Consider the following 18,581-nt stretch of genomic DNA (forward strand, 5'->3'; position numbering starts at 1 on the left):
TTTTTATAATTCAAATAATTCATATTTTAACGGAATATAATTAATATTTCTGTCATATTTTGTCTTTAATTTATAGTTCCTGTTTACAATATTTAGTATGCAAATGAATAGAATTCATAAACAGATACACATGTAAATACTTATATATAATGTAATTGTAGAGCGTGAACACGTACACAGATATATGTAGTACTCTTTATAATGCACACCTGTTAAATTTTATTTATGTTTTCTTCTAACCTTCCAAATATGTACAGAAACGATAAGTAATTGTTACTTACGTTTATCTTGCAGTAGAATTATTTATTTGTAAATACAAAAGTATGATGATAACGATGATCAGTGCATTTTATAATTTTCTATTAAGAACCATACAAACAATGTATAAACACGTATAAAAAGATTTATAAATACAGTAATGGCATTTTCATTTCGTATTGGCACTAAATGGTGCCACGATTTTCCAAAACTGGCCAGAGAATCTGGATTTTATTTCAATATGCACAGATCCAGAGTACGAGTAGATTGGAACTGTATAAGTATGTATTATACCAAACATATATACAGCACATCAAAAGCTGAAAGTTACTACATATGTATTCATTGTAATTCTAGATAATATAGATATTGATCGAATTATAAGAGAAAGAGATTTCCATTCTATCGATGACAATATAAACAATGTAATAGATTATTGTTTAGAAAGTGAATATGATGTAAAAATTTTGGACCCCAATTTTGTAAAACTCTTTCGCCTTGCGCAGCTAGCTGTTGAATATTTATTATATTGTAAGCAATATTTAGATCATAGTATAGTCATATTGAAAGATGAATTGAGATTGAAAATAGAAGAAAGCGTTAAATTGAAAAAAGAAGTAGCTACCATGGAAGAAATAGTAAAACATATAAAAGAGAAAACAAGGGAGCGGAGTAAATTGATAGAAACTAAAATTGAAGATTGTAATGGTGAAATATATAAAGTAATAAAATCATATATAGTACTTTTTATTATAATCAGATCTTTTAAGTACTGTGTTGAAAGTACTGATTATAATGATATAAAAATATAACTTTATTAATCTAATTCTTTAAACAAAATCATTTGTACATTTTTTTAGTGTCCTCATTGCTCAAAAACTTTTATATCTCCCATGTTTGTGAGTGCCCACATCATACGTCGTCATATGTACACATCAGATTTATACATGTCTTCATCTCCTATACATGATCACTATCGCACTGAAACAGAAAAATTATATAATGAAATAAAAAACCTAAAGGAAAGATTAAATGAAACAGAAAGAGTAATAAGAAATGAGTCTGAAAGGGTTTCTAATAAAAAGACGTTAGACTATGATAAAAATCAACCTGAAAAAGAAACTGAAAATTCTAAATATTCTAATAAATCTGAAGGATATTCAGAATATAAGGGATACCAAGAAGAAATAAAAAATTTGAAGACCATGCTTTTCGATGAAATACATGTAACTATAAAAAAAACTTCTTTCTAATAATTTGAATAATAAATAATGATAATGATAAATAAATACCTCCGCAGAATTTAAGGCAAAAGGAGAAGGCTGCATACGATTACACATCTGAGACAAATGTAGAAGCACTAATAAATAAACAGGAAAAAGAATTTCAAAAATTGAAAGATCAACTTCTTGAAAAAGTGAGTAAAAAATTTTGTTTCACATACACATGCGAAATAAATTTAATTAACACATGTCTTAAATGTTTTTCAGCTTACTCCAAATATAGAAAATATGCATGCAAAATTATGTGCTCAAGAAAATTATTGGATGTCAAAGATAGAACAATTAGAGAATCAACATTATCAGGATATTGAGAGACTAACTACAGAACTGAAATTGACTCAAAAAGCAGCTGATGATATGAAAGTTAAATATGAAGCAAAAGTTAGCGATTTAGAACATCAAACTGCTAAACAATCAGATATGTTAATAGAACAAAACAAACAGTTACATTCCTTATCACACGAGATAAATGTTTCACAAATAAATGAGAAAAATATAGATTTTAAAAGTAATTCATCCAGAAAACATAATCAATCTAGAATGTTAGATCAATCAAATGCAATTTTTAAAAAATCAACTGAAAGTAGTTTAAATCAAAATGATATTATAGATACAAAAGTCGAACAAATCATTCTTGGAAATAGTACAATAGATACTACTATGAGTTCAAGTTTATCAAGTAAAGTATTTCCTTTAACAAAGGAAAATCGATTTTTAGAAACAACACATTCTTCAAATTCTAAAGAAAATATTAAACAAAAGGGTATAAATAGTGTAAAAAATACAAAATTGGATCATGTAACAAATTTCGATAAAGATTTAAAATATTCTAGTTCAAGTGATATTTCAGACTCAGATGATTTAATGCCAGAAGAAGGAAATAATTATACATGTACAAAAAATAATAATTTAACCATAACAGAGTTAAGTGATTATAATATAAATAAAATACAAGATACTCCTAGCACAAATACACTTAATAAATATTTATCTAATATAAAGAATAAAAAGCCAGAAGATAATCTGTCATCTGTGTCAAACTCAGAATCGTCTATTTCTGATTCCAGTACAAAAAGTGTTAATACAATTCACAATAATTCTTTATTACGTGAACATAACACACATTCAATACATTCTTTAAAAAATAAAAAACCAGCGGATCGCGTATCGTTTCATAAAAAATTACAGGCTAGTTTAAAAGAAGCATTTGAACAAAAGTTAAGAGATTTAGGAATCGATCCTGAATGGCAGGGAATACCCAAAGCAACTTTTAAACAAAAAATGGATATTTTAAAGCATCATCACAAATTGGCTACGAAAGTAAGAAAAATGTGTATGGAATACACATTTTCCATCTTACAATGGATTATACCATTACCACATTATATTAGTTGCACTGATTTAAGTGTATCAGGAATACTTGAATAAGTAGTATAAGTAAACTAAAGTACTATAGTAATCAAATTTATAAAATGCATAATCTTTTTCAGAAATCGCCAAAATATCATCAAACCAAATTGAAAATCATTGAGGAGATACGTGATAAAATATATAGGAAAGGAAAAGTAACAGAAGATTTAAAGCAAATGAAAAAATCACCTTCACATAGAGTAGTAACAAATATTAAATCAACTAATGGAAATGGTACAATGAAAGTCAATAATCAAGAAGATTCCGGTAAGTACTATATATTTTGCATATTGGATTTAACTTTCCTGAAAAAATAAATTTAATTATATCTTCTTCTTAGGAAATCATGTTCCTACATTACAAACTGTAATATCAAATAAATTTCATTCTGTACAAGAATATAATCACTCGATTGAAGACATAATTGAAGATAAACAGACACTTACAAAAGCAAAAAAATCTGGAAATTATAAAACTATAGAAAGAATAATGCAATTTCCAACAAATTCAATAAAATCATTGGAAGATTTGGAACATACAATAAACCCCCAAGAACATTCAACCAGAAAAGACTCTTTAAGTAAAATAAAGCCTGCAGATAATTCTGAAACACTTAAAATAATGACAAATGATAGGGATATATCAAATAATAAATCCATACAGAAGAGTATGGATAATTCAAATATTCAACAAGAATTAAAAGATACATATGCATCTCCAAAACATAACAAAAGCGTTCTAAAATCTATGTCAACTTCGAAAACTAGTTTAACAAAGAAGAAAGTTTTGTTTGACCTAGCAGATGAAAGAGATAGTGAATCACCGTCTGATGACGATATGAAAAAGGAGCAATTAAATGATAGTAATTGGAATACTTCTAGGTATGTGAATTATCAATAGTTTGAACGAAAATGTCGATACTTCGAATTGTATTTAATTTTTCATCCTTTTCGTATTTCTGACAATAGGAAACATTTATTTGGATCGGAAGATTATAAAAATTCAAGCACTATTATACTAAAGACTGCGCAAAGTGATAAAATAGCAGAGCTATCAAGGAAATTGGAAGCACAGGTAACGTGTAATGTAGTTTATTTAATGCCAAATGGTATATTATACTATATATATTAATATTTTATTTCAGTTAAACATGGTGAGACAAAAGCCTGCAGGATCGATTGAAACAATATTTTCTTCAAAATATATACAAAATAAAGAAAATCAAAATAAGAATAATGAGCAAATAAATTCTACTGATGCTATAAATTCGCTTCTAGATAATCAATTGCACATACCTGTGCAATCAATTTCGAAAAAAACGAACAATTCCTTACCACAACCAGCACCGCGTAATATAAAAGATAAAACATCTGAAACATTATACGCGGAATCTATATCAGAAATATCGGATTTAGACTCTGACATAGATAAAATTCTAAAGTTGGAATAAATTAAAAATTCAGAATTCTATATGTTTTTTATAGCAGCAGACTTGTCTTAATACTTATAGCTCTTGTTACAAGATAATTTTAAAAATAATTTTAATGCTATGTGTAATTATTTTTTGTCTATTTATTGTAATCTAGTCTCTAAGACCAAAGAAACATAGTACAATATTGTCAGTATTTGATTTATTGCATATATGACTTTTATTTATTTATGAAACAAACAAAACAAGTATTTTTGCAATAATATGTCATTGCAACATAATAAGATAGTTATTTTTTTATTTTTACACATCTTAATAAAATCACTTTTGTGCGTTACTCATTTCTTTTTACATTTTGATTAATTAAGGGTGTATTGTGAAATGTGCCTATTTCAACTAAATTATTTAAAGATACGGGTAATTAGCGTCACGCCTCGTCTACTTAAAAGTGGCCCAATGAGAATTCGATTTCGTTCAATTATATTTGGACCAATAAAAGATTGGTCACATGACCATATATGCTGGTGTGCTAGCATTGTGTTGTGGTTTTACCATTCGTGAAAAGAACGAACAGTAAATTGTTCTTAATGTATGATATGTTATTTACACTTTCCCTTAAATATTAAGTATATTTTATATCACTTTTTTATTGTGATATAAAGGGATGTGAAAAAAGTTATGCCATACAAAAGAATTGCTGATGTTATGTTGTAAAATAAAATAGAGGTTATATTTGAAATGCACTATCAAAAGATAATTCACAATTACTGTAAAAAATGGTCACGTTTATGCTTGTTATTTATTATAAAATAACAGTATGTGTGTTACATGTGTGTAAGAAGTTTAACAACCAGTTAAAAGTGACTACGTATATTTAATAAAAAACAAAATGATGCCAATGCCTAATATATTTTGTTTAGTGTGCGATATAAGCATTAACATTTCGTCTTCCATAAATATATTTTCAACATCCTTCCCTTGTCACAGGGAGCTATTGGTAAATTTTGTATCGCGAGTGCTTCGCACAGCAACTTCAGATTTGCAAAATCCTTATATTTGTTCGCAATGTTACAATTTATTTCAAATGTTAGAACAAGCACAGAAAACTGTTTTAAATATACGTTGTGAGATACTGAAAATATACTGTGCTACTGAACGAAGAAAGAGTATCAAACAATCGATAAATAATGATACAAAATTGAGTCTAAGTATAAGTATGCCATTTGATGAACAAAAATTAAACTACAACGATGAAAACTTAAGAGCGAAAATAGATTCGCAAACTACTCAAGTTGAGAAACTAATACAACAACAATGTGTTCAAGATAATATAGCAAGCCAAAATATAAATATCTTAAATACAGATTATGTTACCAACAATAAAATTACTGCGGAATTAAAGAAACATTTTAAGAAGAAGTTAGCTGACTATAATGAAGAAGAAAATGTAAAATCATTTGACTATAATAATTCTCATAATGATTTAAAAAAAGATGATATTTTTAATAGTGATAAACTTCATAATTCGGTAGATTTAATTAATGAAAATAATATATATAATATTAGTACACCACAAGGTAAGTATATAAATAAATATCTAAATTAAATATAAAATTAATAATAAAAAAGAAGTAATGCGTTTATCTCTTATTGTACAATAATTTCCTTGTATTTTTGTGTAGTAAATACATATGCATTGAAAGTGCATGTTGGAGAACAAAATTTTGTTTCGCTAATAGATTCTAAAAAGTGTGAACCAAAGAATTCTGTGAGAACAGATTCCATATTTTCAAAGAATAGATTACAAATACAAAGTATTGATTTAGAATGGAAAGAGGAGAATGAAAATACAGAAAACACAACAGGTGATTTTTGTTCTTTAATGTTAGTGAATTAAATAAGTAATTTATTTTTGTTTACTGATGTATAGTTATTTGGTGAGTTTAAATATCTATATCTGTACAGTGGTCAATGATAATAAAATGAAAATATCTTCAAAATCAGGGAAGACAGTAAAGTACAATATAAAATCGTTAAAATATTCTTGTACTATTTGTGATAAAAGATGGAGAACATCAACTGAATTGAAAGCACATATGAAAACTCATTCAACATTAAGGCCATACATGTGCGAAAAATGTGGTCAGGCATATAAACAAAAGCGTGCATTAGAGATACATGTTGGGATGCATAATGGAATAAATCCATTTCAGTGTAATTTTTGCAGCAAGTGCTTTACACAAAAAGGAGCTCTTAGAAGACATTTGCCAATGCATACTGGTGAAATGCCATATCAATGCGAGTTGTGTGGTAAAAGATTTATACATCATACTTCATATAAAATGCACAGATTGTCACATAGTGGAAAAAAATCTTACAAGTGCCATGTAAGTAATAAGTAAACTGAACATTTTTATGTATTTATGACAAATTTAATACATTATAAATATTTGTAATTGACTAAATTAAATAAACTCAACCCTATAACATAGTTTCATCATTGTAACTAAAAATTAGAAATAAAAAGACATTTTGCCCATTTTCTTGTGCGAAATAAAATACGTACTATAATATCGAAGAATCTTTGTTTTAGATGTGTGACTTATCTTTACTTTCAACGTCTCATTTAAAAAGGCATATGCGAGTTCACACAGGTGAAAAACCATATAGTTGTACAGTGTGTGGAAAACGTTTTGCAGAACGATATAATTTGCTTGCTCATCAAAAGATTCATGATCCCCTTGAAAGTAAAATAAAAAAGACTAAAGGAACACAGTATCAGTAAGGATTTTGGAGCAATTTTAATTCTAATATTATATTTATTTATACTATTTGGATATCTTACTTTCAGATGTAATCATTGTAATTTAATCTTTGAACAGAAGAAAAATTTAAATGATCATATGAAACATCATTGTCATGTAAATGAGACTGATCTTAAAAAATCACAATGTACAGTTGTTGAAAATGAAATGGAAATTCAAAAATTATCGAAAAAAATAGAGTCTGAACACGTAGTGTTGCAAGAAACGTGGATACAAATGAATCGTCCAAAACTAGATATTATTGACGATCAAACAAGATTTGTACTTTTACAAAATACTATACCTAAAACCGATGAAAACTCTTTTGCAGTTACGTTTAGTGATCAAAAAGTATCTTTGGAAAGTACAAACTACAATACGAATTTACAAGTAATTATAGAACCTACAAATGCATCACTTTTAAATAGCAATATTTCATCTATAGATAAAATGCATATGTGACTGAGCATTGAAAGGTAATATATGTATGCATATACTTTACTTTTCTTTTTTTTAATTAATATACAACACAAGGTACATTCTAAGAAATGTATATATTTAATGAAAACATTATTACTGTAGATTTTACAGTCATTCTTCTTAAGTTACAATAAATTTATAGAATATTTTAAACTTTAATAATAATAGCACATAAATTAATTTAATAAATTTATTTTATTCTCAGTGAATTAATGTTGGTCTTGTATATATATAGAAACTGTGGAACTGATGTTAATTTGCATGTAACTGTAATTCTCATAAAATTGATATTAAATTTTTTAATTTCAATGAAACAAACATGAATCAATAATGCACAAAAAAACAAGTGCTAGGATTTTAGATATATCTTAAATATTTATATCAATAAGAGTTCCTTGTATTTTTAATAAAATGTGTTCATTTGTGTAAAATTAATTGCTATATACCAATGAAGTGTCATTAATAAAATGTATTATATAAAGTAGAAACATAACAAGTGAAGATAAAAATAATTCAAAGGTGAAATTTAGTTTTATATATAACTTTATAACTGAATATTTATCTTGTATCTAATCAGAATCAATTACATTTTCTGAGATTTGACTAGGCATCAAGTCTTTCCATGAAGTAATACCATACATTCTCAATTTCTTTTTCCTTTGCAATATTGATGTTGATAAAGATCTAAGTAATTAATTATTATAAGAAAATTAAATATAATAAATAATGTAAGAGAAATAATAACTTACTGTTTTATCTTATCAGCAATAGGACTGACCATTGCTGGAATAGCAATTTTAGAAAAATGATGCAGTTCAGATATAAATTTGGGTTCTTCAATACAATAATTTGCATGTACTTCATAGATAAATTTAATTAAGCTGTTGTATGCCTTAAGATACTCATCTGTCAGTACCTAGAAAATAATGCAAATGAAAAATTGTATTTTTCTTTTATTTTTGTGAAAATGTGTTACCACTAAAGAAAAAAATCCAGGTTGATTCACATGATGATCCAAATAAATTTTTCTTGATTTTAATATTAACTCAGTATAGAGGTCTTTCATATGTTCCGGTTTTTTAATTTCTAATGACTTGAAATAAATAATATAACACTAGTTTTCTTTGTATAATTATATATATTAGGAAAAAGATGTAGAGGAAAATTTAATTTCTTAATACAAACTTTCATTGTTAATATTTCTTCACTAGACTCTTCACTAAGTTCTTCTGCAGATAAATATTCTTCTCCCCGCACTAAAGTTTCTCGACGCTGTAGAAGTCTTGCTTGATGTCTTTTACGTTTCAATTGTTCATCTTCAACTACGATATTTGCATGCTCGTCTAAAATTACCTGTGTTAATAGAATTAATTATGATTCTGCATTGATATTTCATGTATTGATTTACTGATTTCAGTACTCTTAATTCTTTCTGGTGTCCTAATATATCATCATAATGTTTTGCATGTGAATTTGTTTCTTGTCCTTGTTCAAACTTGATATGATGCGATATTGTATCTTCTATTACATTTTTATGTAATGTTTTACCATTCACTGTATCATTTAATGTACTGTAATCTTCTTTTTCAAATATAAGTTTTGAAAAGAGTTTAAGATTTTGTACAATCTATAAGCAAACACTTGTCATAATAATCATATTATTATGATTGTTATATAAAATATCTTATATGCAGATATCATAAATGTATCACATAAAGTTGTGCATACATTATCCAAAATTCCTTTTACAAAATTTATCTCACTCTCTGTGGTCATTGTTATAGGATCTTTAGACACTACACGTTCTTTACTATCTCTAGTATGGCATGTATAAACATCAACTTTTTCTTGAATCCACTCGCTGTGAGTCTCTTCACTTTTTGTGAGTACAAGAATTGCTTTACTGTTCGAGTACCGTTTACTCATTTGAATAGTTGCATGCAAGTCCATTTCAGTGATCCCAATTTTCTTTTCCAATCTTAAGGTAGTAATTTCATTATAATCTATATAAATGTAAATCATTAATAATAGCAATTTTTAACACTCTATCAAAAGACATGATCATGTATATGAAATTATGCAGAAAAATACATATATGCACAAACAGATACTAACAGTATTCTTTAATAAAGTAACTTAATAAATAATGAAAAATATAATGGTTCTAACTAACGGAATCCATAACTATTTCCTAAATGATCTCGAATTGCTAAAAATTCCCCTTGACGAGACATATCATTAAATTCTTCTCTGCTTACAGAAATATAAGCTTGTTCTTCAGTTTTATCTTCTATTTCTTTTGTTGTATACCATTGACAATACTTGATCTAAAATGAATTATTACTTTAATTTATTTATAATATTCTGTTTTGTAGGTCTTTAACAATAATATAGTACAATTATAATAACCATTTCACAGTTGATTCTTTTAATTTACAGTATCATTTTTCTAATATAGTTGAAATATTAATTAAATTAAAAGAGAAAGGATTACTATATTACATTTTTTGATAATGTCCGAACAATGTGAAAAGCCAACAACAATTTTCTCACTGCACTTGGACCTGTTAGTGCTATTAAAGGTGGACTCACTTCGTCATATGGTGTAACATGTAAATCAATCTTGGGGATACTTAATTGTTCCAACAAAGTTAATTTTGTAACAGTACGAGCAGCTGTTAAACTTACTGGTGATGCAAATAAAGTTACAGCAGCAATCTGTTTAATTTGATTATGATTGCTTAAAGCTAATATTTGTAAACTTTTTTAATTCTTGTCTTATTCATTTTCACATACTTTTTCTGAACTAGATACAGAATCGCCATCAATAATTTGCATACTTGGTATGGAGTATAAAAGAACAGCTTTGTAATTAGGCCATTTTGTACAACCATTACCTCTAAGATCTACTTCTTGTATTAAGCCTTTAAGGTTTTGTAATTCTAGCAGATCATTAATTTTGTTAAACTTCAAATCTATCAAGCGTAAACTATATGCATCCTATATTTTCAAACAAAAGCTCTTTTTTAGCATTATACTATTTAATTATATTCCTATGTAAATTTTTACCTTAAAGAATTCTAAAGTAGATATTTTGTTGTATCCTAAATATATTTTTCGTAAGTCAGATAAACTTTTTATGCCACAACCAGGTATAGCAGATTTATATGACAATATACAATTGCCTTCTAAATTTAGTTCTTGGATATTTAATTTATCCAAATTTTCAATACACTCAATCAAATTGTACGATAAATTTAAATATTTTAAGTGTCTAGGAATGTAGCACATAATATATATAATATAAATAGTTGAATGAGAAAAGTAACATTCCATATTATCCTACACTTTGAAAATACAAGAAAAAGCAAGCAATATCATTTTTTTGTACAATCATTAAATGAATTTCTTATTTTTTAATTACACAGAAAGTTATACTAACTTCAAATTTTGCAGACCAGAAATGATTTCAATTGCATTATGTGACAAATCCAAATAAACAATACTCCAAAAATCACTGATATCACGCATTTTTGAAATATAATTGTATGACAAATTAACATATGTTAGATACCAAGGAGGTGAGAAATTCAGAATAGTATTGATTCTGTTATGAGATACATTTAAATGCATTAAATAAGGAACACCTCCCAGTGGTGATAAGTTTGAAATATAATTGTATGCAAGGTCAATATATTGCAAGTAACGATGAAAATTTAATATTATAATATCCGAGATTGCCTGTAAAGTAATTATTTTTGCTGTATGTATGTATTTTAGAAGTAGGATGTAGTTGTTTATTCAAGTTCACATTTTTTTAAAGTTATATTTTTGCAAACAATTAAAAGATGAATAAACATCTACAGTCTGCTTATGAGATAGTTTTTTCTTTTGATGTAAAATAATATACCATATTTTTCATAACACATTTACTTAATATGTAGAGACTATTTTCAGGAGACTTAGACAGATATGATTTTCCAGCTCCTATTAACCTGTCAGTAAATAAACCACAAAATTCTAAATCATCAAAATGTATCTCTTTTGGATTTCTTATTTTTACAACTGGTGCTCTATTATCATCCCACAAATTAGTATCTAGAGCACAACTTTTCCAATTACTTTCAGTTGTACATTTTACTATTTCTTGATCTAATGAAAGTGGTATTTGATCAAGTATTGAAAATGAAATAATAGACTGTAAAAATGGACAAATTGTAATTATTTCAATTGTATCATGAAGTAAAATAGAATTAGTGTATAGAATAAAAATTACGCCTGAAGACTGAGATGACTCTGAAGTGATAGAAATTGAATCATCAGATAAAATTTCAAATGGTACATATCTATCTTCCATGGATCCCCAACTCATGTCACTGTGTGACAATAAATCTGAATCATCTTCATAACTTATTTTCATATCATCTTCTCGTATATGATCCTCTCGAATAGATATTCTATCAATTGTATTAGAAGCAAGCAGTGGTTCAATAGAGGAAAATAAATAAGTCGGCTGGAATTCAAATCATAAATGTTAATTTTTCATTTCTCATAAATGCTCAATTTTCTGTAGCCACTAGTGGATTTGAATTGAAGTAAAATTTTACCTTGTTAGTATCCATCTCTTTCTTTAAGCTGTTAATAATTTACTGTTTTTTCAAGCATAAATTGCAATGAGAACATTTCATGCAATGTTCCTCTATTTCTGTTGTTTTTTAACAATTGAATACATATAGGGCTACCAAAGCACATAAAAACTGACAATTTATTATAATATTTTTATTCATTATGGAAATAATTTTATTTATACAGTAATTATATTTAGGGATCTGTAGCTAAAGTTTTTAAAGCTGTATCCGAGAAACGATAATGATGCCATCCCTCTACTGTTGTCATATCAGTTGCACCTTTCCACTTATAAAAATTACATGCAGGATTCCATTCAAGAACAGAAAAATCTAATCTACAACAATTATTATTCACTGCTTCCTACAAAAATAATGTAAGGATATAATGTTCATAATTACATCTAATTTTTGTATAATTTATATAAATACAAGTTTCTTTTATATTAACTATGTTTCACAGAGAGGAGAACTATTCCACAAATTATTAAAGTCAATTAAAATGTACTTAAGGTCATCTTTTAGTTTAATCTAATTTTTAAGTGGACTCGTTCTTTTCTACATGACATAGTTTGTATATTTTAAATAACATACTTTGGCAATAGCTTTTAGTAATTTACTGCCAATGTGTTTTTCTCGATAATTAGGTGTGATGTATAGATCTTCTAGGTACATGGCTTTACCACACCATGTTGAGTATGTGTAATATGAAATTGCATATCCTATTAAATTTTTATTTATCTCTGCAACGTAGCATACGAACAAGGGATGTCTGGCATCGAATCCATCCTTTTCTAAAACTGCAAATGTTTAAACTGTTATATTTTAAACTTTAATTTAAATAAAAATTCCTACCTGTGTGATCAATTTGCGGTCCATTTGGCATCTGCTCGAAATCTGCTAATTCCTTAAATATATGTAATAACGAGATATAGATAATATTTTCATAATGTATTATTAAAGTTACCTGTATCAAATTTCGAATAGCTTTGCAATCTTCGCGTTTCGCTTCGCGTATTATTACTTCGTCCATGTTAAGTTTATCGTATAAATTTTTATTAAATATTTCTCTGTGTCTTGTACATTGAACATGGGTACTTACGAATTTATTATAACCTACTGTGCGTTAAAACATTTAATAAATAAATTATCGCGATTAAATATACGCGATATTATATAATCAATTAAATTTAATTGTAGTTAAATTTAATTATAGTTAAATTTATTACAAAAAGCTATGAAATTTTACACTCGAGGTAATTTATATAAATTGGAGATGGTATTAATTCAAAGTTTTCGCGGTATCATAAGTAACAAGTCGTCATATCGAAAGATGGCGTTAGTTTCCGGTTTGACACAACTTCCTGTAGCTGGTCATTTATGTTCACTCGCAATCGTCGCGTCGTGTGATATTGCTGCGTATAATTTGTGGTGACGTTACCGTGTTAATTCGTGTGATTTATTCGCGGGCGATTTCGCGTTAAAAAGAGATAATAAGAGACACAAATAGAACGTACAAAATGTCTGAGATCGACGCGAAAGTGAACATGTCGCTCGGTAAGTGGCCAGAGTCTCGAAAATCTAACAGTTTTGCCGATAATCCCGGGTGAGCGTACGTCCACTGTTTCTTCTTTTGTACGAATCCAAAATGGCGATGAAATTATTCAACGTAGATATATCCGCATTTATTTTCGTTCGTTTAACGCTCAGTGGCAATAGATCTCGGATAAAAGAAAGTCAGTAACAACCGACCAGCCAATTTTCGATACTGAATCGTTTATCGTCTCCCTAATCATCAATTCTTAACTAGAAAATGGGCACGCATTTTAATCGAAGTTTACTTACTGGGAGGATGTGTGGTGTTTTTTCGCTCGCTAGAAGAAAATGTCTTCGCCATATTTACGATGCTCGAATATGCTGAAATAGTCCGGAACCTTAAAGAAACCGTTCGATTCGACTGTGTTACTACACTCAACGATAGACACACGAGATAGATACAGGTTACTAATGAAAGATAGTGATAAAGAAGAAAAGTACTGCCGCCACGAAGGATTGTATACATTATTGGAAAAAACTACTGCGATTTACATAGGATTGGTGGAGAGGGATTTAATTTTGACCAAAACAGGACACGTTTATTGAATGGAAAATTGACGAACATGAACGAGACAATTTTGGATGATAACGCAAACGATGTTGTGACTCATACCTCACGAAAAGGAGTCCGCTTTCTTATTGCGTGGGATGCACGTTTACGTAACTTTAGTCGTATTTTTATCTCTGCTATCATGTTCCTCGAGTTTCTCTTCGTTCATGTAATGGACTTGAAACGCTATGCTGCACGTCAGATAAATGCAGAAATTTTCGAGTCAATTTCATTTTCAACGCATGGATGTATACGAATATGTTAATGGGGAGAATATTCACTGTTGAATTTGAGAATTTAATTAAATTACAAACAAAAATGGTATTTATATATAAGTCGCAGGTGTGCGATTCAAAATGATTTATCTATATGAGTAAATATGTTTGATTTGCAACATAAAAATGATACATAAAAACGGACTATGTAATACATAAAATAATGATTAAAATTATCCCAAGTATCTTTTATAAAACAAATTGTCCAAAGTTAATTAAATGTGTATGGCGCTCACCAAACATAGATAAACCTTCCAACAAACTGGAATTCATTTAATTGAAAAGGAATAGAGAATATTTAATGTTCTCGAATGAAGTTAAACCTAACTGCATCAACTACAACAACTACGTCTTGCTGCAAAGAAAATAAATGAGTCAGCCATATATCATCGTGGATACTTTAAACAAGAACTAAATCATTTATTTTTCAACTATAACAATCTATCCATATTGTAAATCCTGTATTTTAATTTTGGAAGACTAGTGAAATTTTTGTTCAAGATGGTATCTAAATACCAAAGAAGATACTCGGAGACTTCTTGAACTTTGTAAGGACAATATGTAGAGTACTACAATAAAGGATAAATGGTTTAAAGGTTCTTTGGAAAATTTACCTTTGTTAAGCCAAACAAACGAAGAAACTAAATCTAACGAATTACTTTTAAAACATAAAGGAAAATAGACATACATCAGTCCCAAGTGGAAGTATTTCTGATAACTAAGATTATGGTATTGATTTTAATAGACACACAACTGTCAAACTCAATATCAATAAATTATAGAATTAAAGAACCTAACTAAGAGTTAGATAATTATTAATATAATAAAAGTACATAAAACTGCAAGAATAAATCAATTATTAATAAAATAATGTGAATTAAAGTTTTGCAACCATATACTTCAGCCAATGAGAAGAGTTTTTATACAATCACGTACGAAGAATTTTGTGGATAATATTGTACAAATACAAAGAAAATATGCTATCGAATGCAATTGCATTATATTTTGTTTCAACACAACATACTAATACCATAGAAACAATGGTACAGGTGATTTAAATTCCTGCTGAATTACAATAAAAGGCAAACAACATGGCAAAAAACAAGTTAATGGTCTAATTTTCATCCAAGAATTGTATCTTCAAAGTTTCATACACTGAACTAAGGGAAAATACATTTAAGAAATGTGAAGAATCTTCAGTACAAGGAAATACGTACTAAATATATATCTTAAAAAGTCACGAATATTATTGAGAAAAATTAAAATCTGAATTTAAAGTAAGAGACAAAACAAAATTTGAAAGGAACATACTTGACTGAAAGAGAATAAAAATTTTAATATACAATCACAGTAATATCTAGAAGAAAGGAGAATAGAAAGTATAATACACATGGAGATTTATTATTAAAGATTAAAATCGTCAATAATGCTTTGTTTATAGCAAGAGATAAATTCTTTTTGTTATTAATACAGAATTTTTTATTTAAATTACAATTCTCCAAAATAACACGTCATGAGAAAATATATGAAAATCATCTGGACACATTTATATTTAGATATATACATGTAGATACCATACATGTATAGTCATAAATTTCTTTATTTTATACACAAGTAATATTTGTTATCACCTACATCATAGTAATTTTGCCATTTTCTATATAGAATAACTTACATGAATTCCTTTATTTTTGCTATTTTTTTATGTTTAACATAATAAATTAGTAATACATTTTACATTTATAAAGTTGTCCATAAATACAAGAGTCCCATATTACAGTTTTGATATGTAAAATATTAAAAAATTTAAGTGTATTGGTAGATACATATACCCAGTGAAAATTGTTTTGAAAGTACAAATACATATTGGAAGAGAATCGGGGAAAGAATTAATGACAAAATAGATATCGAAAAAGGAATTAAATAAAAACTGAAGTAGCCATATCGAGTTGTCCAAACAAGAGGATATTTTTCGCATATTCTGCATTACAGCTTAAGAAACAATTTATATCTTCCTGCGCTGCTACAGCCTTATGCTCACTAAACGTTGTGAATTTTCTTCCTTTTAAGATGAAATCATAAAGATGGAGAAAAAGGAGAAAAAGAAAAAATCTGGAACTGCCAATGGAAAGGCTGGCGTAAAACGTACACGTGGAAGTGTGCGTGGACGAAGTGGAGTAAGAGGTAGAGGTGCTAGAGTAAAGCGCAATGTTGGAGCTGTTAAGAAAGAGCAGACATGGCAAGCTGGGCAAAACAACAACAGTAATAATAATAATAATAACAACAATAACAATGTGCGTGGTGGTTTTGTGAGAAAACGATACAAGAAAAATGGTGGTCTCACTAGATCACGAAGCAATTTGATGACAGTCTCGTTGAATCAGAAACCCAATACACGGGGAGCTTTTAATGTTCGTCGTGGTCGCGGCAACAGATTTGGCTTGACTCGAAGTAGAAGTCGTACAAACTTGACTTTTACCCAAAGAGGCTTTTTCACCAACAATAATAAGACTCCATTGAAAAGAACGAACAGTTTGCCTAATTTACGCGACCCAACTTCAGTGCACAATCGATTGGGATACCAGAGTCCTGCTCAAATTTACAAAAGGGCAAAACAATTATTACTACATAGACAGAATCAAAGATTATCCTTGCAAAACCAATTTAGAGTAAGTTGACATTATATAAATGTAAAAAATTGTAGTTTTTAATTAAATCAAATAAAAAATGTTACTTTTTGCAATAGGTTCCACAAGCTGGAAAGACATTAATAACGCTTCAACAAAGACCCACAGAAAGAAGACAACAAATTTTAACGTCTCAACGTCGCTTTACCACCGGTGGCTTACGATCAGATCAAATTGCCCGTGCGCAGAGACGTGCACAATACGAACAAAAATTAATAAGAATGAAGTATGCTTAGATATTTTATAGTTTTCAGTTCTGAGTAAATTGAGAAAAATTCACGAATTGTTTTGGACATTTTTTTTATTAAAATAATTTACTTTATTTAATTGTGGATGGAAATTACATTAAAATAATACAATGTTTTAGTTCTTCAAGATTAAATACCAACTCGAATGTAAACTTTATGTGTACATTGGGAAATGAGTACAGTCCTAGCACATATCAACGCCCTCTTACTCTCGCACCAAGTCGAAACGGAAATGTCGTGAATAATCTTCGCCCATTACCAAGAGGACGGTCTCCGTTTAGACAAAATGTACCAAGTTTGAACATGGTATGATAAAATGTAGCTTGTAATGCTGTATTACAGAAATAAGAAGCAATATGTCAGTAGTTTAAATTGTATAATGGCAAACTATTTTAAGTCCGGTACTATTAGCTTTTAAATTCATGTAATTGAATGCTAAAATTTGTAATTTACAGGTCGTTCAAGGTCAACGTTCAAGATCAAGATCGCGTTCTCGTTCTCGCACCCGTAATACTCCATCTTCAGACACAGGGACGGATGTCGACGATCGTACCTTCAGCAAATTTATATACAGCTTTTCAAGAAATTTAGGCGTGACAGGAAGAACGCTTAATGATAGATTTAGTTTCTAAATTGAAGAGAAAAGATTTGTTTTGTATTTAGAATATAAGACTGTTGAGGCCAGATATTTTATGCTTGAAACATACACGCGGGATATACTAATTCTGTCTTATCGATAGTATTAATATTTAAGTTGTACGAGAGTTAAAAAAAAAAGCAATCATGTAACTCAAATGTTTTCAATATTTTCTTGTTTCTATTTTAAGTCGTATATTATTAGAGATGCATAGGATTTATAATAAATTCAATATTTGCATTATTTTTCATGTCTGGCATTACTTTATAATATTTTACATTAATTATTTCATACAATAA

At 28.2% G+C, this 18,581-nt stretch overlaps 3 protein-coding genes across 6 annotated transcripts; 2 read left to right on the plus strand and 1 right to left on the minus strand.

Moving 5' to 3' along the window:
* The first annotated feature begins 197 nt into the window (after positions 1–197).
* On the plus strand, positions 198–4,405 carry Dzip1 (DAZ interacting zinc finger protein 1). Of its 2 annotated transcripts, XM_076903547.1 has the most exons (9): positions 198–539; positions 616–980; positions 1,119–1,484; positions 1,559–1,675; positions 1,749–2,861; positions 3,032–3,218; positions 3,292–3,832; positions 3,920–4,025; positions 4,096–4,405. In XM_076903547.1, the coding sequence occupies exons 1-9, from the start codon at positions 419–421 to the stop codon at positions 4,399–4,401; spliced, it is 3,222 nt and encodes a 1,073-aa protein (XP_076759662.1). In that variant the 5' UTR covers positions 198–418; the 3' UTR covers positions 4,402–4,405. The 2 variants fall into 2 exon arrangements, with proteins under 2 accessions (XP_076759662.1, XP_076759663.1); XM_076903548.1 differs by lacking the exon at positions 198–539 and having other exon boundaries at positions 677–789.
* Positions 4,406–4,923: 518 nt separating this feature from the next.
* Positions 4,924–8,613, plus strand: LOC143428567 (uncharacterized). 3 transcript variants are annotated; one of them, XM_076903550.1, is made up of 6 exons: positions 4,924–5,957; positions 6,063–6,245; positions 6,346–6,767; positions 6,974–7,161; positions 7,232–7,660; positions 8,150–8,613. In XM_076903550.1, the coding sequence occupies exons 1-5, from the start codon at positions 5,270–5,272 to the stop codon at positions 7,644–7,646; spliced, it is 1,896 nt and encodes a 631-aa protein (XP_076759665.1). In that variant the 5' UTR covers positions 4,924–5,269; the 3' UTR covers positions 7,647–7,660; positions 8,150–8,613. The 3 variants fall into 3 exon arrangements, with proteins under 3 accessions (XP_076759665.1, XP_076759666.1, XP_076759667.1); XM_076903551.1 differs by having other exon boundaries at positions 8,430–8,613; XM_076903552.1 differs by having other exon boundaries at positions 6,385–6,767.
* On the minus strand, positions 8,234–14,351 carry LOC143428196 (uncharacterized). Its single transcript, XM_076902915.1, has 19 exons — positions 14,135–14,351; positions 13,257–13,408; positions 13,145–13,196; positions 12,884–13,089; positions 12,488–12,653; positions 12,346–12,421; positions 12,272–12,299; positions 11,575–12,177; positions 11,107–11,405; positions 10,734–10,938; positions 10,461–10,664; positions 10,167–10,382; positions 9,838–9,991; positions 9,393–9,667; positions 9,085–9,291; positions 8,850–9,017; positions 8,641–8,757; positions 8,414–8,580; positions 8,234–8,348 (listed from the first exon to the last, which is right to left on the minus strand). Exons 1-19 carry the CDS (start codon positions 14,349–14,351, stop codon positions 8,234–8,236), a joined length of 3,627 nt encoding a protein of 1,208 aa, XP_076759030.1.
* Between the last annotated feature and the right edge of the window lie 4,230 nt (positions 14,352–18,581).

Source organism: Xylocopa sonorina, chromosome 10 (assembly GCF_050948175.1).
Source record: "Xylocopa sonorina isolate GNS202 chromosome 10, iyXylSono1_principal, whole genome shotgun sequence".
NCBI lineage: Eukaryota > Metazoa > Arthropoda > Insecta > Hymenoptera > Apidae > Xylocopa > Xylocopa sonorina.